A 21,453-nucleotide genomic window follows, 5' to 3' on the forward strand; every position below is an offset into this window, starting at 1 on the left:
GTGGCATTGAAGCCCACACAAGTCAGGATTGTCCAAGAGTTGAGGCTGGCATCTTGCCTGGAGAAGGGCCAGTTCCATGCCTCCCTTTTTCCCCTCATCCAGCTGTAAGATGAATGGAAACTAAACATACCAAAGTGCTGGGTCTGTCTGTTTGCTATGTTGGCTCAGGGTGGGGTTTTTCTTTCCTATAAACATCCAGTGGAGCCCAATAACCAGGGCCAAAGGAAGGTCACTCAGCACTGAGCATCTTAAAAAGGTAGCAGAGATGAAAGAGGGGTTGGAGATCCAAGCCCCCAATCTTGGTCCTTTCTGGTACTGACTTTAGTCTTTAGATGAGTGGGACTTACTCAGGGCCCATAACAATTTAGGAGTCCCACAGATGTGACACATGTAATCTCCAGAAGAGTCAGAAGCCAAGGTGGGCTAAGGCAGAGCAGTGGTTCAAAATATAGGCTCTGGACTCAGATCATCTGAGTTTGAATCTCAGTTCTGCCAGCTACTGACTGTGTAATAATGGGCAAGTCAACTAACCTCTTTGTAACCTTAGTTTCCATATCTGCAAAATGAGATAATAATAGCACCTACTTCATAATGTTGTTGTGAGATTAAGTGAATTTGTACTTTTGGAATGCTCAGCATAAGGTAGGTGTTCAGTAAACAGCTGCCAGGATGAGGGCAAACATCAAAAGTATGGGTAGCTTCTTGTCTCTCCAGTGGCTGAATGAGCTGGGAGACACCAAGTTGAGGTGCTCTGGACTCAGTGTTTGCAGGTCCTATGGAGGGTTGGGTGAAAAGTGAGGCTGAGAAACTGAAAAGTACTTTGAGGTCTGCATGGGGGCCATCAGCATTCATCAGAACCCTTACCTCTCTCCTTTCTACTCGCATAGTTTACACAAGCTTCCAGCACTTACCTTCAGGGCAAAATCTCTGATGACTAACTTCCCCTGGACACTCAGATTTTTCCTATAGAATTTGACATTGAATAACAAAAACCTCTTATTCTGACATTTGGGGGTCCCAAAACTTGTCAGTTGCCACCTTTCCTAAGTCCACACTAAGTTTCCTGTTGGAATTTCTTCAGAGGGAAAGCCCTAGCTACAGAACAACTTTCCTTATACAGCAACAGAAAAGTTACATCAACTATCCAGTCACTTTCTCTTGAACATGAATAGATAACCAAGGATTCAGAGGCAAATTAAGGAAGTCTGTAGCACAAGAGCAAAATACTAAAATAAATAGAACAACTGACCCTAGAGCAATTTGAGAACTTGGGAAACAAAAGAGAACTTCAGGGAAAAATGGTAATGTTTCTCAGTGCGATTTAAGACATGCATAAAACAAGAACTAGATGCCAAAAAACAGGACCAATCAGAGAAAATAAAGACTCCTCAGAAATTGAAAACAAGTTGTTAAAATAAAAAAAGCAACAGACAGACTGGAAAGTAACATGGATGAAATATTCCAGAATGTAAGGTAAAAAAATCATAGAAACAGAAAATATGAGAGAAAATGTTAAGAGATATAGATCAATCTAGCAGATTCAGCATTTACACAATAGAAGTTCCAGGTCAAAAGAACAGAAACCATGAAGAAAACTTTTAAAAAGGCATATTAGAAGTCAATTTCCTACAGCTAAAGAAAGATCTGCAGAGCAGGCTCCCAGAACAGCGAATCCAGGAAATACTGGATCCAACTCAAACAGTTGCTGCAGCAGTCCCCACACTGGTCCTTTGTCATCCCCTCTTCTGCCCCATCCCCCTTTAGTATATTTTCAGATCCTTTAAAAACTCAAGTCGGATCCTCTCTCCTTTGTCCAAAACCCTCTGGTGGATATCACCATGGTTTACACAGTCCTATGTGAGAGGGATTGGCGAGGTGAGCCCTTATTACCTATACGACCTCATTTCCTATTAGTTTCCTCCCTTCCTTTCTCTACCACTGTAACAACCCTGGCTTTTATATTCTTCAAAAATGCCAGGCATGGGGGAAAATGCCATGCACGATCCTGCCCCAGGGCCTTTGCACTGGTTGTTCTTTCTGCTTGGAATATTCTTTCCCTGGTATCCACTTGGCTAGCTCTCTCACCTCATGCAAGTCTTTGCTCACATGCTACCTTTTCAATGAATCATTCTCTGACCACCCTATTGAGAACTGAAATAACCTCCTACCTTCACTGGCATTCTCCATCCCTTTTACCTTGCTTTATTTTTCTCCATAACACTTATCTTACATTTTAATTTTATGTGTTTTACATATTTATCTGATTAGTTTTTCTCTTTCCCTCACTAGAATTAGCTCAGTGAATTTCTTACTTCTTCACTGTTGTAGCTTCAGCTCCCAGAACAATGCCTGGAACATAGTGAACACTCAATAAATATTTGTTGAGTGAGTGAATATAATAAAAGCAATGCAATTCAAGGAAAAAGTTATTATAAACTCTGTATGTATAATTATGCAAGAAATTCATGGTTGAAATGTAAAACAAAATAGAATATGACTATATGCAGTTAAAAGAAACTTCATTTGACCTTGTTTGTTGCTAGAAACCTTCTCCTTTGACAGGTCCAGAGATTGTGACATTGGGCTTGTATAGAAGGAAGTGTATTCGTGGCTCACTACTTGGCTGGACTTTGAAAAATATTTACATAGCCATGATAATGTAAATGTTATTTGTTGGTTTTTCAGATTTTTGAGTCAATCATTAGAGGCAAAGCAGGGAAGACCTAGTGTGGCTATGGAACAGAATGTAAATATTAATAATCCGGATAATGCAAAAGCAAAGATAAAACTGATAGTGAAAGACTTTGAATGGGCAGGAGGAGGGAAGTGTCCCTAGTATCCTTGCCTCAAAAGTGGATAGAATAAGAAATGAGGGTCTGAGTATTTTTTTCAAGATGCAAAATTAACCAATAACAAAAAGGAATATTGATGCTAACCATTGCAGGGGTTTAGAAGTAAAAGTGAGGGGGCAGTGTACATAAAATTCTCATTGGTATTTTTGGAAGTGAATAGGATATTGTCTAAATTTATAAACCAAGAAACATTGCATACATATTATCTATAGAGTTGTGAAGGGAACCACTGGGAGAACTAAAGCCAAAAAATCTTTAAAAAATGGTTTGAAGGGATAGAATGGAGATGAGGATAGTCAAGGCAGGGGACTATTTTCATCACATGCTTTTCTGTATTGTTTGATTTGTTGCCATGTAAACTCATGAATTTAATAAAAATCAAATGTTAAAAACCTTATGTTGATCAAATAAATGAAATAATTATATACCCTATTGAACTTTATGACAATATCCACATAAGCATATGGACATCCAGTTATACTTGCTTCCATAGATGAAAATCATATGTAATATGTCTAACATGTTTATGAAGAGGGTTGGTGTATTACCTTGTTTTCTATTTCTATGACAAAATACCCAAGGCTGAGTACTTTATAAAGAAAAGAGACTTATTTAGTTCACAGTTTTGGAGGCTGAAAGTCCAAGATCAGGTGGCCACATCTGTTTCTCATCTGGTGAGAGCCCCCTTGAATGCATGAAAACATGGTGCAGAAAGTCATCTTGATGGGGAGACATGCAAGAAGCAGAGATCATATGGCAAGACAGGAAGCCAGAGAAATTCAGGGGCTAAGCTAACCCATTCTTGCAGAAACTTACCAGGGCCTCATGAGAGCTACATTAACCCCTTTTAAGAGTGGTGCTCTAAATGACCCAATCATCTTCCACTAGGCCTCACCTCTTAAAGGTTCCACTACCTCACCATCATCACTCTGAGGCCCAAGTCTTTGGCACATGAACCCTTGGGGGACAAACTACATCCAAATAGAAGAGTTGGAAGGAATATTCTGGAACTAGCCTAATGTAGAGGCTAAGGGTATGGTATTTTGCATCCCAGTGATCTGGGTTCAAGTCCTTTCCATGCCACTCAATAGTTGCTTTCCTTGGGACAATTTACTCTTTTTATTCCCTAATGCTGTCCTCTGTAAAATGAGGCTGGTGTTCATACAGCAGAAATGTAAGTCTTTTATAAGCAATGGCCACCTCTGAAGAGACACCTAATATGTAGTCGGTCCTCCTTTTCTGTTGAATGGGTCAATCTTGCCTCACAGCCTTGTTCTGAGACAGGAATCTATGTACAAAAATCAGGGGAGAAGCAGTGTTAATCCAAAAGTAAGTAGTGGATTTTCTTATCTACAGGGAATTTCCTGTTTGTTTAACAAAATATAGTCATGTTGTTGTAGATATATGGCCCTCGGGGTTTAGAGTGACACAAAGTGAGTTAAATTGCCTTACACATATAAAAGGGTAAAAAAAGATTCCAACAGCAGATCAAAGAGAGAACTCAGGAGCCTGGAAATGGAAAGCAGTGGAGCTGTCAGTATGTTGGAGGACAGATAGGGCTCACAGGAATCGGGAGTGGCAACCAGGCTGTAAAGAATAAGAAAGTATTATGTCCAATTTAAATTTAAATTTGTTGTGCTGTAGAGCTTAGATGATTAAAGAAATAATAGGAATCATTGGAAGGAAATCTTTGTCACCCTCTGCCAGCATTACCTCTGAATTTTCCAAAATTCAGAGATACTGATTCTGTAGCTTGGGAGAAAGGAATTTTGCTTAGGACAGTACTGGTGTTAAGGATATTCTGGGCTTCTCATTTGATATTCAGGAGTTGGGAGTCTTGAATGCTCTGGGATTAGAAAAGATTCATCCTGACATTATGCACTAAGCAATCTTTCACCTACTTTTTCTTATCTCCTAAATGGGGATGATAACTCATCTTTTCATCTTTCTATTTAAACGATATGTAGAATCCATATGATCTCAGTTTTTTTCTTGCCAATCTATGGATGCTGAAAAGAGGCCCAAGACCTAGTGTCCTAGGTTCTTCAATGTTTATGGGTGAACACTGATAGGCAAAAGATTCTAAGAGTTCATGAGAAGATGGGAAGAAGATGGGAAGAAAACTCCCGGATAAAAGGATGAAGATTATGAACATATTTGTCTTTTCTCTCCTGATAAGGTTGCCTTCTGTCCTCCAATCTCCAGATCTCAAGGAATTTTACAGTATTATGAAGGTGATAGAACTGAGATGGGACTGGGGAAGTTAAGGTTTCAAAAATCTTTGGGAGTTGTCTTTCTGATTAACTGATACTGAGATTTTGCTTCACTCTCTTGAATCTCCTGAAGTTTCTAACTCTGTTACTCCAGGATCCTAAAGGCTTAAAAATGTTGGAAGCTGTAACAGAGGGTAGATCTAACAGAGTAGTAGATGTAACCGAGGGTGTTTTATGGAGAAGAATTCACATGATCTAAAACTTCTAGGCAAGAGAAGGCAAGGCACATCTGGTAATGGTGAAATATTCCATTTAGGTGGAATCTAGGCAACTGTATATAGTTCTCAGAAAAAAAAAAAAAACAGAAAAAAGGCTAAAAAAATTGTGAGAGCTAGATTTTGGGAAAGCCTTAAAAGCAGACTCAGGTATTTCTTAAAAAACTACTCATTGGGCTGGGGTTGTAGATCAGTGGTGGAGCAACTGCCTCACACGTGTGAGCAACTGGGTTTGACTCTCAGCACAACATAAAAATAAGTTAATAAAAAGATTTTTAAAAAATCCACTCATTGTCATGAATACCTTACCTGCCACTCACATCTCAACTCACTGCAATCAGGAAACCACTATGGGAGAGACTCCAAAACAGCAATGGCTTAGATAAGACATTCATTTATTTAACTCATTAAAAGGAAGCCAAAGGCATACAGTCTGTAGTGGATATAAAATTGTTAGGGATCCAGGTTCTTTTCACTTTACTGCTCCATCCTAGAGTGTGACTCCAGTCCTCATGGCCTTCATTCCCAGGGGAATTATGTATCCATCTAAAAATGAGATGTTCTATTACTAATGGGGAAGAGGAGAATGGATACCAGTGTAAGTAATTGGCAATCAAACCACAAATATCTGCCCTGAACATATTCCTTCCAAGGTTACCAGAGACCCCACCAAATTGTCAAAATTCCTACATATTTTCAGGCCTCACTTTTCTTTACATCTTAGCAGCATTAAACACTATTGACCTCTCTCTCCTTTTAAAAACATTAACTTCCCTTGGTTTTATGGCACTATTTTCTTCTGTTTTTTTTTTTCCTCCTAATATCTTTGGGAACTTCTTATCAGCCTCTTTCATGGGATCTTTTTCTTCCACCTATACCATAAATGCTGCCGGTCTCCAGGGCTCTTTCTTAGGCCCATGCCTCTTTTAGCATAATACATTCTTCCTGAATGCTCTTGCCCTTTCCCATGAATTCAAGAACCATTTATATACTGATGACTCCTAGATATAGAACTTCCGCCCAGACCTTTTTCCTGAGCTCCAGACATGTACATTCAACTGCTTGTAGATAATTTCCATTTGTATGTTTCACAAGTGCCTCAAAATGTTCAGTTTTCCTCAAACCTGTCCCTTCTTCACTATTCCATAACTCAGTGAAAGTGGTCACCATCCACACAATCTCTTAAATCAGGTCCTCACAAGTTTCCTCTAACATGCCCTTCCTACTAACCCCTCTCTACACAATCCAATTACTACTCACAAAAATTCTATTTTTCATTTCTTTTCTATCTACTGAATTCAATCACTCCTAATTACCTCCATTGCTACCACCATGGGAAAACCCACAATCATTGCTTACCCGATGTCTGTGTCATACTCTCCCCTTCTCCACAAGACATACTCCATATAGCAGCTAGCACGTTCTTTCTTGCAACACAAATCTGTTTTATCCACCCCCTGAGTCCTTCAATAATCCCTCAGTATTCTCAGGATTAAGACTCAGTCTTCATCTTGGCATTCATGACTTGTCATAATTTGGAAGGGATAGGTAATTGAGGTGCCAGAATTGGAAGAAAATGAGGGGCTATATCAAGCATTGATAGAGGCAAAAACCTGGGAGACAAGAAAGTGGTGAGATGATATCACAAACTTGGAGGAAATAGAAATTCAGGGGAAAAGAGGAAACAGGAGAATAGAAACCCACCTTGAATACTTGGGGAAATTTGTGTGTGTGTGTGTGTGTGTGTGTGTGTGTGTGTGAGAGAGAGAGAGAGAGAGAGAGAGAGAGAGAGAGAGATATGAATTATTTATAAAACAAAGGGATTCATAACATTTTATTTGCTTTTTAAAGGTAAAGGTGTTCTCATGAACCAAAACACTTGTAATCATTTGAATCAAATTTAGATTCAGGAAATGTATTGAATGTTATTTCTGCAGCTAACCACTGTGCTAAGTTAACTATGGTATTTAACAAGTTTTTAGTTGACAGTTTTTAGTTTTCCAGGTCTGTGTTAATATACTTTGCAAACAATGATGATTTTATCTATGTGCCACAATTTTTATATCTTAATTTATTCTAATAGACCCCCATTGCTTATGTTAATTTATTGTGTGATTGCGGTGCCATTTCAAATGAGGTAAAAGATTATTTATTTTCCAATGGCATAGGGGTAAGATACTATGATTTTGGAAAATAACCAAGCTGAATCCTTATACAAAACAAACTTTGGAATGATCAGACATTTAAATTTAAACAATAGAGCCATAAAAGTGCTTGAAACAAACAGGGATTGTTATAAATAGAAGTGGTGAAAGCATCTTTCAGCAAGAAGCAGCATCCAAATGGAACCACCATATGACCCTGCTTATACCACTCCTCCGTGTTTACCCAAAAGAATTAAAGTCAGTATATTATAGCAATACACGCATACCCATGTTTATAACAGCAAAATTCACAATAACCAAGTTATTGAATCAGCCTGGGTGCCTGTCAACAGACAAATGGGTAAAGAATATGTGGTAGATATACACAGAGGAACTTTATACAGTCATAAAGAGGAGAATTGCTTCATTTACAGGAAAATGGACGGAATGTAGGAGCATAATGTTAGGAGGAATAAGCCAGACTCAGAAGTCAAGGATCATACGTGGAAGCTAGAGAGAAAAAAGGAGGAAATAAGTGGTAGTAATCTCATGAAAATAGAAGAGTGACCAGTAGGGTAGAGGAAAAAGACAGGGGAAGAAGGAGGGGAGGTAATGGGGAATAAAACTCATCAAATTATGTTATGTGCACATATGAATATGTCACAATGAATCCAAATACTGTGTATAATTATAATGCACTAGTAAAAATTAATTAAGTAAAAATCAAAAAAGTAGAATCCAGTCTCGATAAAGGAAAAAGGGATGTATTTAACTACATAATAATTAAACATTTTGTATAGCAAACCCTTTTGTATATCATAAGTAACATGAAAAATACTTATAACATGACACAAGAGACATTGTTAGTGGAAATGTTATTCGGTGTACTTTTTGAAATAAGTTGACACTTTGTGTCATTTGAGTTATATAGTAATTGCATTAACAAAAAAATGATTTTGGGATGTATCCTGTAGCAATGTATGCAACAGTGAGGGGATAAGAGGAAACAATCAGAATGTCCCTGAATGCTGGACTGGCTAAATAAGTTATGGGACATCTATACAAGGAAAGATTATGCAGCTGTTAAGAAAAATGTACACTAAGGGAAAGAGGTTTAAACATGTAACTAGAGAGAAAAACAGGTCACAGAAGAGTTAGTATGGTGTACCATGTATGGTGAGAAAACCCAAATAATTAGTAAATCAATGGAAAAAAATCTAGATGAATGAGTATCAAAATGTTAATAGTGGTATTTTGGGGAAATGAATAAAGGTTAGCTTTTCTTTGGTCTGTTACATATTTTTGCATTATTCAAATTTTGACAACATCAACACATTACCTTTGTAATAAGAAAAAATAAAGATATAAAAATAAATAAATTCAATGAATGACTCGCTTTCAGGGGGTGGTTTGGGTTGGAAGGGCTTCAGACCGAGCCTGGTACAGTGGCATAAACATGGGCTTTGGCGTCAGACAGCCCTGAGCGGGGCCCCATTGCCCCACCCCCGAGGAAGGCGAGGGGGGGTGGCAGGGGGCTGCGGAAAGGGGCTGGGCTGGGCTGGGCTGTCTGCAGCTCTAGTCCAGGAGCCTGAGAGTTCGGAGAGGGACTGAGAGAGGGCAGACGCATCCCAGACTCGCTCGAGGACAAGGTGAGTGGCGTCGAGATTGGAGTTTTCGGGCGGCCAGACAGTGATTCCAACACCTCTAACCTACAGACAGGCAGGTGGGCAATTCTTGTTGCACCACTGCAGCTGGAGCAGAGATGACCCGAAGTGGGCTGAAGGCAATAAGGACGACTGATAAAGTAGTAAACTGTATATGGACTGGGGAACAGAGACTAGCGGAGGAACGGAGAAAAACGGCTAACGGAGCATGTTGTGTAGAGGACAAGGAATACAAGGGAGAAGGGAATACTGAGGGGGAGTGGAGATTCATAGAATAGAGTAGGGGATGCAGAGAGGGGTTAAAGAGTACTGGGGGAGGGTGTGTATAGTTAACACAGAGGAGGATGTAAAGAACAGGGATAGGGAATTCTGTGCAGAAAATAGGAAATGCGATGGGGGAATAGAGAGTAGGGAGCAAGGCAGAGGGAATAGGGAGGGGGATAAGGAATGAGGAGCAGGGAGCGGGGGAGGGGCAGACAGGCTGGGACGGAGGCCCCCTAGGGAGGCGGAAAGGGGCGGGACCACTTCCGGCCTAGAGGGGGGAGGGCAGTCTCCGAGTTTCGGAGGGGCTTGGAGAGAGTGGACGCACTCGGGAATTGTAGGAGGACGAGGTGAGCAGTGGGGCCGGGTTTTGGATGAGAGCCCGCTAGGGGTCGGCCCCACCCTCTGGGATCTGGAGAAAACCTGCCTTAAGGACCGGATCATACCGGATCCTTCCGGCTGGAAAGGGAGGGACTGGACCCAGTTTGGCTGGGCCCAAGATGGAATCACTAGTTAAATTTGAGGAGGGGGTGTAATAGGAAAGGGGCGGAACCTAAATGTGTTTTGCCCGTGTTTGAAGGGGGGCGTGTTAGGAAAAAGGGCGGGACCAGGAGGTACTGTGGACTTGGTGGGGCGGGTGTGATTAGGGGAGGGGCGGGGACCACCAGAAGCTGCGACAATTTGGGAGAGAGGGTTGTTGGGGAGGGGGCGGGACCGAACAGCACTGCGGACCTGGAGAGAGGCGTGTATTAGGGCTGGGTGCTGGACTGAGAGCTTAATTATCACGCATGCGCGTCGTGTATCGCTATAAAGGGGCGTGTGAGAAAGGCCAGCACCAAGACGGGCCAGCTGCCGAATGCGCATGTGCACGGTGGACATCAAAGAAAGGGCTTGTGCTGGGAAAGCAGGCGGGGCTGAGATGGGCCCTGCAGCAGACGCGCATGCGCACTGTCGACCTGCGGCTGGGGGGGGGTGCATTGGGAAAAGGGGCGGGGTCCTCAGAGCTGCCGCGCTGGCACATCTTCCTGGAGAAGGGGAGGGTGCGGCTGCAGAGAATTGAGACCTAGTCTTTGGATTTCTGTATCTGAGAACAGAGTCGTTGGGGGTGGGGGAGGGGTTTGGGATTGGGGCCCTAGAAAAGGTGAGGATCAACCTCTAAGCCAAACGGGAGACAACGTGCATTGGGCTCACCACTTGACCCAGGCCTTTTCCCCTTCAGGCTCAGCTCTTGCCAGGCCAACTTGAGACATGTCTGACACAAGCAAGAGTGGTGCGGGTCCAGCTCGCTTCCAGGTAAGGCCTCTTTCTGTCTTCTGTGCAGCTGCTTTTCCTCTCCAGCCCCTGTTACTGCTCCAAATCCCTTGGCACTTCCCTTCCCATCCCACTTGTCCATCTCCACCCACTTCCTTGCCTGGGTTCCCTCAGGAGGGAGGAAAGGAGGAAGGGAGAGGGTGGGCCCCTCTTCTATCATAAATTCTTGCTCAGAGGAAGGGGAGGCTGAGGTGGTCAGAACACACTGCAAGTCAGAGTCAGAACAGATCAGAGAAGTGTGGCCTTGGAATTTTGGAGCCATTTGCCTGCTTGGGTGTGGGGAGAAGGTCAGTGAGCTTCCCTGTTTCCCCTTGCAGGCAAAAGCCTCAGAAAAGAACAGTAGCTCGACGATGCAGACCCTGTTAACAGTGACCCAGAACTTGGAGGTCTCAGAGACACCAAAGGGCTCAGAGGCTGCAAAGGTCTCAAAAGCCTCAGGGGTCTCAAAGGCTACAGAGGTCTCAAAGGCCTCAGAGATCTCAAAGGCCTCAAAGGCTCAGGAGTCAGCTACCACCAAGGCCTCACCTACTACCACTAAGCTGACTGATGCTCAGGTTCTGGCAGCTGAAAAGAAGAGTCCAGCCACTGACACCAAGACGCAGAATGCTGACCTGCAGGCTGTGACAGTACCTGCCACTGAGACCAAAAAGGCCAGCTGTGTAGCTGATACAAAGGTCAATACAAAGGCTCTGGAGACTGAGACTGCTACCTCTCAGGCTCCAGCAGATGAACCTGAGCCTGAGGGTGCAGCTGCCCAGGCTCAGGAGAATCAGGATACTCGACCCAAGGTCAAGGCCAAGAAAGCCCGAAAGGTAAGACTTCTGCAATCATCACCCTTGTTTTTCCATTCCTTTTTTCTCACTTGGTTTGTAATTCTCATAGTCTCAGTTTTATAGAGGACACTGAATCCAGGGTGGTATACACAGAGCCAGTGGGGCACATAGAAAGAGGAAAAGATTCAGGCCCCACCCTTGGGTTATTCCTGGTCTGCTGTGGGGATGAAACTCCCAACTGGAAGTCAGAAACAAACCCAGCAATCATTGAGACCAGTATCCAGTGAATTAGGCTGTTACTACTGGGGCAGGATTAGGGGGTGCTTCCTGAAAGAGATAAGGTGTAAAGAAAGGACCTGCTTTACATAGTGATGTTGAATTTCCTTTCTATTGATGCAGGTGAAACATCTGGATGGGGAAGAGGATGGCAACAGTGATCAAAGTCAGGCTTCTGGAACCACAGGTGGTCGAAGGGTCTCAAAGGCCCTAATGGCCTCAATGGCCCGCAGGGCCTCAAGGGGTCCCATAGCCTTTTGGGCCCGTAGGGCATCAAGAACTCGGTTGGCTGCTTGGGCCCGGAGAGCATTGCTCTCACTGAGGTCACCTAAAGCCCGCAGGGGCAAGGCCCGGCGTAGAGCTGCCAAGCTCCAGTCATCCCAGGAGCCTGAAGCACCGCCACCTCGTGATGTTGCCCTTTTGCAAGGGAGGGTGAGAACTTTATCCTTTCTATCCTGCTTTTTCCACTGCCTTGGCTGAACCATTTTCTGCTAAACTCTCAGGTTTTCTGTAGACTTATATTACTCTTTTCATCTTACCTTCCTCTTCCAGGCAAATGATTTGGTGAAGTACCTATTATCTAAAGACCAGACAAAGATTCCCATCAAACGCTCAGGTAGAGTCTTACTAACCTTAACCCTTCCCTAAGCTCTGCCCTCCGTTGCCCTCTCTCTGTGGGCTGGGAGCACCCCTCACTCTTAAACTCTTACCTCTTTCCTCCCAAAGTTCTAATTTGGCAGTGCTAGAACCTGGTTATGCCACCCATGGCATGGTTGGCAAAGGGTCAGTACCTTGGGCATGGGGCATCTCTTTAGCCCAGGTGCTGGCAACACTCTCCCGTTGCAGACATGCTGAAGGACATCATCAAAGAATATACTGATGTGTACCCTGAAATCATTGAACGAGCAGGCTATTCATTGGAGAAGGTGAAGGGGCAGCCCTGGGGGATGGGTAGATTGGGGAAACCTTGAATAGAACAAAGGTATACAATGTCACTTCTGGGTGAGAAACCACAGAGATGCACTAATAGATCCCCATCACTGGGAAGATGGTCAGACAGCAGCCTAAGGAGGGGCATAAATCAGCCATGGGTCATACAGCAAGTCAGTGGTGTAAGCACAGCCAAGATCCAATGCACCCAACTTAGTCCTGGCTTCTGTCTTCCGCTGGACGTGTACTTTTGTATATTTTACATACTCTCCTGTTTCCCTAGATTCCCACTAATCACAAAGATAATGATAATAGTACATTTATTGCTTGTTTACTTGTGCCTGGCACTTAGCTGTGTGCTTTGTGAGCAGTATCTCACTGATTTTTCACACATTCAAAACCCTTAGGTACACGGTTAGCTTCAGGATGTTTGGGAAGCTGAATTTTGTGATCTCACAAGTTTTTCTCCCATCCACAGGTATTTGGGATTCAGTTGAAGGAAATTGATAAGAATGACCACTTGTACATTCTTCTCAGCACCTTAGAACCCACAGATGCAGGAATACTGGGAACGTAAGCTGGAAAAAGGATGGGGTTAGAGGGGGCTTCTACTTTCATACATGGTATTACCCTTTCCTTGCCTTCTCTCCCCATGTCCTCTTAGAGGGTCAGGAAAGACAAGACCTAAAAAGCCCCTGCCCCAGCTCCCACTCATGGTTAGAGTCCTGCATACAGTAGTAGTTTCTGATTATGATTGACTGAAGAGCATAAGAGCCTAGGATTGGACATTCCTGCTGTTAGGTTAGTCGTCTCCTCAGAAGCTTCCCAGGCCTATTGTGGCCTGATTTTTTCCTATTGAATGCCTGGCCTGGCCTTGGCAGAGTGGTTCTCATGGGAGGGCTTCCTGGTGTGGGCAGATCATGATGCTCCAATGGCAAGAAAGGTTTGGATATGCTGTGCATACATCTGTGCATAGTGCTTACTATGCATGGATAGGAAGATTGAAGCCTGGAGGAACCTGGAAACTTGCCCAAGGTCATGGGGAGTTTCGTCACTGGGACTTTGCCTAGAATTCTCTCAGGTCTGAGGGCTCTGGGAGAAGAAAGGACTCACATTGACTGGGTACCTGTGTTGTTACCTGGTCAACTTTTGACAGGTATTCTTCCATCTTCTTGGCAACATGGGATAGAGATAGGATATGATTTTCCCATTTTACTGAATGGGACACTGTGGCTCATGTGTCTGAGTGACTTGCCTAGGGTCATATAGAGCTGGAAACATAGACTTGACAGAATTCTCACATATCAAAGGAATCTAAGAGAGGCTAGCCTAGTCAGCTGGCCAGTGTGTCTTGCACATGGCTTATGGACATCAGGTTTCTCTGTCTTATTATTCCCTTAGGACCAAGGACTCACCCAAGCTGGGTCTCCTCATGGTGCTTCTTAGCATCATCTTCATGAATGGAAATAGGTCCAGTGAGGGTGAGTGGCTGGGCATGCAGCTGAATGGGTGGCTGTGCTCTGAATTCCATGTGTTCATTTTCTGTCCCTATCCCCTCTTGCCTCCCCTTGCAGCTGTCATCTGGGAGGTGCTACGCAAGTTGGGGCTGCGCCCTGGGTATGATTGGGCTCTCTCAGCGCTTGCTGTCCGTGTTGTCCTTTGGCAAGAGAGGACGGTCCCAGGATTGCATCAGCCTGGTGGTCTGGTGGAGCAGGCGGGGGGTGCTGGGCTGGGTGGATGGGCAAATGCTCTTGAACTCTGTTCCCTTTCTCACTGTCTCTTGAGCTTCTATAGAGCTTCCCCCTGTGCTGAAACTTGTTTTCCATCTTGGAAATGCCTCTGCCCATGTCTGGGAAGTGCTACTGTTCTTGTGGCATTGATTTGTTTGTTTATTTGTCTTTCTTCTGCTCTTAGGATACATCACTCACTCTTTGGGGATGTGAAGAAGCTCATTACTGATGAGTTTGTGAAGCAGAAGTAAGTATCTTTGGCTAGCGTTGGTGTGTTCCATGCATTTCACCTGTGTCAGAACTGAGCAGTGAAGGAATCATAAGTGAATTCCTATATGCATGTGTGTACAGGTGTGTATGTAGTGAATGCATGTATGTGTGCAGCTGGTAGGTTCTTTGGGGGGCATTGATAGGGAACAAGTGTAGTGTATATTTCCTGCTCTATTATGTGGACTCTTATGTGCCTTGAGAGCAACTCTACAAGGGAGAGTTTGTCATTACCAGCATTGTACATATCATGGAAACTGAGGCTCAGAGAGGTGAAGTCATTTGCACAGGGTTACATAGATATCAAATGGAAGAGTTGTGTTGGATCTTGACTCTAATTCCTTGGTTCATTTTATTGTGCTAAGAAAAAACTCATAGAAATTAATTTCCATAAAGAAATGCCTCAGTATAAAAACTTCATGTAGCCAGTTTTGCCATGCTGGTGACATGACTTGTACAACTGATTTCATTTTCATAACTACCCTGCAGAATGTCTTCCCATCCCCTTTTGTATTTCAGGGACTTGAGGCTCTGAGAGGGGACATTTGAATATCCAATAGCTAGTAAAAGGCTCTTTGGGGCCTGGAGTCCAACCCTCTTGACTTTTTGACCAAGAGCCACCCTATCATTGTTCTTTGGAGAACTTGTGATGACTCACACAGATAATCACACACACACACACACACACACACACACACACACATACACACACAATTGGTAGTATAAAGAGCAGGTTGCTCTTGGTTGACTGTTTCTTCCCTTATCATCTTTCTAGTCATTTTCTATAATAGATCTTTACAGGGGCTCAGCCAGGCTTCAGAACCCTTGTGGTGGGGTGTGCTCAGAGCAGGGGGCCTGAAGAATGCTTCTCTGTTTACAACACACCCAACAGGAATATGGGGTTATTGTGACAAGGGGCACAAAAATTGTGGCTTCCCTATGAACAAATGCCCTACATGTGTACCCTCTATACATCCATGTGACTTTCAGAAAGGACCAGTGAGACAGAGCTCAATACTAAGGGGAAAGCTGCAGTATTTAGTTTGGGAGGTGATCACCTAGAGCCTGTCTAGTTCATGCATGGGTTGACCTTGGGTGGCCCTGGAAATAAAGACTCTAAACCTCTCTTTTCAAGGTACCTGGACTATGCCAGAGTCCCCAATAGCAATCCCCCTGAGTATGAGTTCTTTTGGGGCCTGCGCTCCTACTATGAGACCAGCAAGATGAAAGTCCTGAAATTTGCCTGCAAGGTAATTGGAGAGCTGCTTGAGCTTGGCACATCAAGAGTGTGGGGTGCCCCTGGCTGGGACAGGCTGTGTGCAGAGCAGCCTGTAGTCATATCTAAACATTCTGAAGTCTCTTCTTAGTTTTCATTTTACATTTAAGATCACTTACAACTGACATGGTATTATCTTACTGCATGTGAGAAAACAGGTCCATAAAATTTGGTAGCTGATATGTTCCAGTTATGGAGCTAGAAAGTGTTAGTGCAGGGATGGAATAGTATAGTAGGTGCAGAATTACTATTAGAACTTACTGTATGATTGTTTTTACCTATAGCATGTAATATAGTGCCTAGCAAATAGTACATACTTCATCCTCTGATTATGATTCTTCTGATGGTTGTTATTTCCATTTCAGGTACAAAAGAAGGATCCCAAGGAATGGGCAGCTCAGTACCGTGAGGCAATGGAAGCAGATTTGAAGGCTGCAGCTGAGGCTGCAGCTGAAGCCAAGGCGAGGGCTGAGATTAGAGCCCGAATGGGCATTGGGCTTGGCTCTGAGAATGCTGCTGGGCCCTGCAACTGGGATGAAGCTGATATTGGACCCTGGGCCAAAGCCCGGATCCAGGCGGGAGCTGAAGCTAAAGCCAAAGCCCAAGAGAGTGGTGGTGCTAGTGGTGCTGCTGCCAGTACCAGTACCGGTACCGGTGCTGGTGCCAGTGCCAGTGCCAGTGGTGGCTTCAGTGCCAGTGCCAGCCTGACCGCCACTCTTACATTTGGGCTTTTTGCTGGCCTTGGTGGAGCTGGTGCCAGTACCAGTAACAGTTCTGGTGCCTGTGGTTTCTCCTACAAGTGAGATTTCAGGTATCTGTCATAATTTTGGTGGTAGAAGCTGGGGCTCATGGGAATGAGATGAGGAGCTGAATGAAGCCTGGTTTTGAGAATGATACTGAGAGTGTGTAAAAGACACTGCTTTGGGCATTTTATTTCTTCCTGATTGGTGAATATTAATTGAATTTTTAATTTTCTTTTACTTGTGTTTGCAGATATTGCTAATCCCAGCAGTCTTTCTCTTCAAGCCAGGGTGCACCCTCAGAAATCTACTCAAAACAGCACTCTAGGCAGCCACTATCAATCAACAGACATTGATACTCTGCATTAAATCTATTTGCCATTTCTGAATTGGTTGCATTATTTTTTTTGGTGGGCTGTCACATATTGAAAGAAATTGGAAAAGTTTCAGTTTCAGTCTATGCGTAGTTTGAGGTGACAGTGTTAGCTTTAGGGAGCAAGTTTAGCACATCTTCCTGGGAGAAGTTCAGCAGGGGAGGGAGTCATGGGGATTATAGACATAGAAGACACTTTTTTTGAAGAAGAGGTGTGAGGTGGGCAAGTCCAGATCAGAAAGCAGAAGTGTAGGAGACTGAACATATGTATGGATTCTCCTTTTCAGAAATTTGGATGAAACCGGAAGGAGAAGTAGGTAGCTAAAGAGAGATACCAGAACAAGGGACCATTTTCTTGGGGAAGGAAAAAGTGACGTTTAACAGGGCAGGAACCAATGGAAAGGGAAAAGTTGAACATTGACTCATGCAGCCTAGTGCCTGAGGTGAGAGAATGGGTTGTGGGAATCTCTTGGAGAATACACTGTCCAGACAGGACTCAGGGGACTGATGTCAAGAAATAGGCCCCAATAAGAAATGAAACCATGAATTTTGGAAGAATATGGCAAGGTGCTCAGTATTAGGGCTATAAGAGCCAAGAACAAGATTGATTTCTTTCAAGATTCGGGTTCTGTTTGGATTTGGGATAAAGAATGAGTGAATCTAGACCCAAGGACAGTCAATATGGGTCAAGATCTTTCCTACTGTGTCCCTGCCTGACAAGTAGTACAGATGTAGAGTGTGGAAAAGGTGGACCATGGGACCTATGTAGGCTTGGAGAAGAAGGATAAGAATATGAAATTGATTGGGAGACAACATGAGGATCTATGGATAGGAGACTCAATGAAGCCCATGAATGGGGGCATAATGTTTAGTAAACATCCTGAGTAGCTGCTGTATATCTAACAGTGGTCCAGGTATCTGGGGAGGAGTGATGAGGGGAACTGGAAGGTTATACTGGGGTAATAGTTAGGGGGATGATTGTATTTAAGAGGATAGCAGAGAGAGCTCTGGTAATGGTGATGTCCAAGAAATGAGTGGTTGAAGGGGAGAGAAGATGATGGTTCCTTGCAGGTGAGAGGTCAATAGCTTGAGAGGCCTGAGTATTGGCTGTGATATCCATGTGGATAGTCAAAGCACCTGGACTGTAGCAGGAGTTGAGGTAAAGGGGGGACAATATGAGTCAGGTACCAAAGTCCTCTCCTATACTGCCAACAAAGAGACAGGGACCTCAAGCTGTCAGAGACTTGCCTCCTTGTTTTGGGTGGTACTGCCCTGGACCATTTTTTCCAAGAAGTCCTCACCATTTCTAATCCCTACTTTACCAGGCACCTAATCACTGAACCAGTCTTGCAGACAATGAGGCCCTTGTAATGGCTACCTCTTCCCTACTGTAGATTCTAGAAGCAATAAATGCAATATGTTTATTGCATAGGAAACAGGATTTTTTTTTAAAGTTCTATCCAGAGTGAGACAGTTCCTTGCCCATAGCTGTGAATTGAGACCTGCTTTCACTGCTGAGGTATCCTTCACTGGAAGCAGATGTTCTTACATTAATAAACAGGACAAGGATTCCTCAGGATGCTGTGTAGTTCCCAAGGTCAGAGGCAGCTTTGGCCTCCTAGGAGGCATTTCTGGTGGATAGCATGTCCAAGGATCCCTCAGATTCCCAGGTGCTGTCCATTTGAAATTGGAGGGGATGAGGAATAATGGGAGATAGTGAAGAATTCAGGGACTGTGATTATAATAACAATTTAGTAAAAAGTACTTGATAAAAGGTGAATCAATCATGAAGAATCCTGCCCTTCCTCCACAGACCCCTGGATTTGCAGGACTCCAATAATTCTTCTCTCCCACAAAGCCTAGAATTCGACAGGACAAGGGGTTGGCTTTTCCTCACTTCTCAAGTATGGGGCCTTGAAGGCAGTGAGAAAAGAAGAGAGCTAGTCTGATCCCTGACAAGTGAGGGATTATCGGAATAGGGAAGAGGAAGAGGAATATTGGCAGGGGAAATGACAGACTCTGGTTCTTGTTTTTGCCGCCTTTATCAGCACGGATGTCAAATGTGATTGGACTCACAATTTCCAGCCTTTCCTTTATATCATTCATTAAATCTAAGATAATTCTTTATTGTTTCATGTATCTTCCTCTTGGCTAGGAATGGGCAGAGCTCCTTGAGCAGTTTCTCCATCTATTTATCACCTTCTAAGAAGCCCCTAGACATTTTTATCCCAATTGTCCCCTGCCCATGAAATTTGATTTCCACAAGTATACTATATATCTAATAGCTGTGTATTTATGCCTTATACTTAGACTATACATAGAGTAAATAAAAAAGAGTAAGATGATACTTATTCTTTTTTTCAATATAGGGTTAGTTAATGACTAAATGTTTTAAGTTAAAAGTTAAACGTGAAGGTAAATCCATGTTGAATCTAGGCATAACGTGTCACTTCTACTATGGCTATTTTATTCATTGGCTTATTTAAAAGTCACTGTGGTATCTGCAGAACAGTTAACAGGATTGCACCTTTAGGTCATTATTGTCCTTTTGGTGAGCATGCACATGGGCCCATTCTTACAGATTTGCTCACTGTCTCTATATGCAGGCAAAGCAATTAGAACTGTGCCTTGCACACAATGTTTACTCACTACATATTTTATTGCATCATTGTTATTGCTATCAGTCCTCCAATCTCATTCCTTCCTGGTCTCTGACCAACTGGCCTGACTTAATCCATACTGATCAGTGCTCCTGGCAAGGTTTCTTTCTGGATAAGGAGATCAACCAGATGTGTGGCCCCTAGGAGGATCTCCCTTCCTTACTTCCTATCGAGGTCACATCTGAGTGTGGTTGTAATACCACAGATCAGCTTCAGGCTAGTTCTTGGTTATCATGTGGTGTCATCTACCATCTGTAAATCATGGTCCTGGGCTGCTTCTTCAGGAAGCTGGTTATATGGGAACTTCCCACATGGCCCTAGGGGATGAGCTGAGGGAAGCAAGCAATGGGGCAGAAGTAGGTAGGATGGAGGGTGTGATTCCTGTAACTTGTGTGGCTTCAGGATATGCTCTGGTCTGATATTGTATAGATCACTGTTCTTTTGTGATGGAATATTGTCATTGTCTGACCAATTTACAGTTTGGTGAATCGGATGGCAAAATCCCAGGATGGGTGGCTTGGGTTGCAAGATCACTTGGGGGCCCCATCATTCTTTGTTTAAACTCCAAACTCAATCAGGGCCCAGTAATTTAATGTTGAATTGATTGTGAAGTGCCAGCAGTTGTTTCTTAAAAGGAGAGTAGTTATTTGATGAAAAGAGCATGGATTTTGTGCCAAGATGCTAGGAGCTTATGCCTTGATTCTCCAACTGGGACTTGTCATACACCATCCTAATCTGTCACTCAACACATTCAACCAACATGTCCTAGTGACTACAGTGTTCATGCCCTGTGTTGGGAGCTGGGTGTTCTTGTTATTAAGACATGGCCAGTCTGGGGAGGGAAGCAATGACAGCACTGAAGAACCACAAATGGCTGTGGGAGCCCAGAGGAGCAAGAGATCAGCTCTCCCTCTATGAATAAGTGTGTAATTAATAATAGATGTTGTAAGCAAGAAATGTCCACACAAATGCATGCAGGTGCATTTATACCTACAAATATAGGCATTTAATGTTACAATTGATAATGAATATGAGTCAGCAGTCAGTGTGTATGGGTGGAAGGAGCCTGGGAGGTCAGAGACATGGTTTAACCCACCAGCTCCCTTACACATAGGATTGTGTGTTCCCTCAGACACATTTCTGTCATGCTATGGCCTTGTATCCTGCCTATAAGATTTGAGCAACATTCACTCACCAGCCTGGTCTCTGTGTCACTTCGGATGGTGAGTGTGGAGCACCCAGAGCACTCCCTGATACATAGTAGGTGCTGCATGAGTGAGATCTAGGGTGATGGGGAGAGTGGTGGCAATAATTGGGAAAGTACTATTAATCCAGGATTGGTGCATTGCCTGTGAGCAATGGAAGTTGAGGCCTGGTGTGTGTCTATGCATATGGGCACATATGTGTGTGTGGGACACACGTGTAGAGAAGAACACATGTCCAACTGAGCTTGGGGCTGTGTGGGCAGAGTGGGGACTAGTTCCAGCCAACTTTCTTCAGGTGCAGGTGGTGCCAAGGGACAGGAGGACACTTCCAGTGGTCTCTATCTTCACTCTGAGAAACAACACTGGGAGTCACATCAGAGTCTACCTCAATAAGAAGCTTCTAGTTTAGAGGGAACAGAACAGAGCCTTAGGTTCAGGACATCAGGTGAAGCACAGTACCTGGGACATTTCCTACCTTTACGGCAGGGATTCTGAGGTCAGGT

At 43.7% G+C, this 21,453-nt stretch overlaps 1 protein-coding gene and 1 non-coding gene across 3 annotated transcripts; both read left to right on the forward strand.

Annotated features, from left to right (window-relative positions):
• Nucleotides 1-9,074: 9,074 nt before the first annotated feature.
• LOC143638769 (melanoma-associated antigen D2) lies at nt 9,075-17,101 on the forward strand. Of its 2 annotated transcripts, none has more exons than XM_077106613.1 (13): nt 9,075-9,133; nt 10,629-10,702; nt 11,038-11,532; nt 11,893-12,201; nt 12,322-12,385; nt 12,616-12,695; nt 13,178-13,272; nt 14,101-14,180; nt 14,274-14,316; nt 14,614-14,676; nt 15,832-15,946; nt 16,338-16,783; nt 16,966-17,101. In XM_077106613.1, exons 2-12 carry the CDS (start codon nt 10,658-10,660, stop codon nt 16,773-16,775), a joined length of 1,827 nt encoding a protein of 608 aa, XP_076962728.1. In that variant the 5' UTR covers nt 9,075-9,133; nt 10,629-10,657; the 3' UTR covers nt 16,776-16,783; nt 16,966-17,101. The 2 variants fall into 2 exon arrangements, with proteins under 2 accessions (XP_076962728.1, XP_076962727.1); XM_077106612.1 differs by lacking the exon at nt 9,075-9,133 and adding an exon at nt 9,680-9,759.
• Nucleotides 15,529-15,656, forward strand: LOC143639587 (small nucleolar RNA SNORA11). The gene has a single exon (XR_013154733.1). It is a non-coding gene; the product is annotated as a small nucleolar RNA SNORA11 (small nucleolar RNA).
• Nucleotides 17,102-21,453: the final 4,352 nt, after the last annotated feature.

The sequence above is a fragment of the Callospermophilus lateralis genome, chromosome X, assembly GCF_048772815.1.
Source record: "Callospermophilus lateralis isolate mCalLat2 chromosome X, mCalLat2.hap1, whole genome shotgun sequence".
Classification (NCBI taxonomy): domain Eukaryota; kingdom Metazoa; phylum Chordata; class Mammalia; order Rodentia; family Sciuridae; genus Callospermophilus; species Callospermophilus lateralis.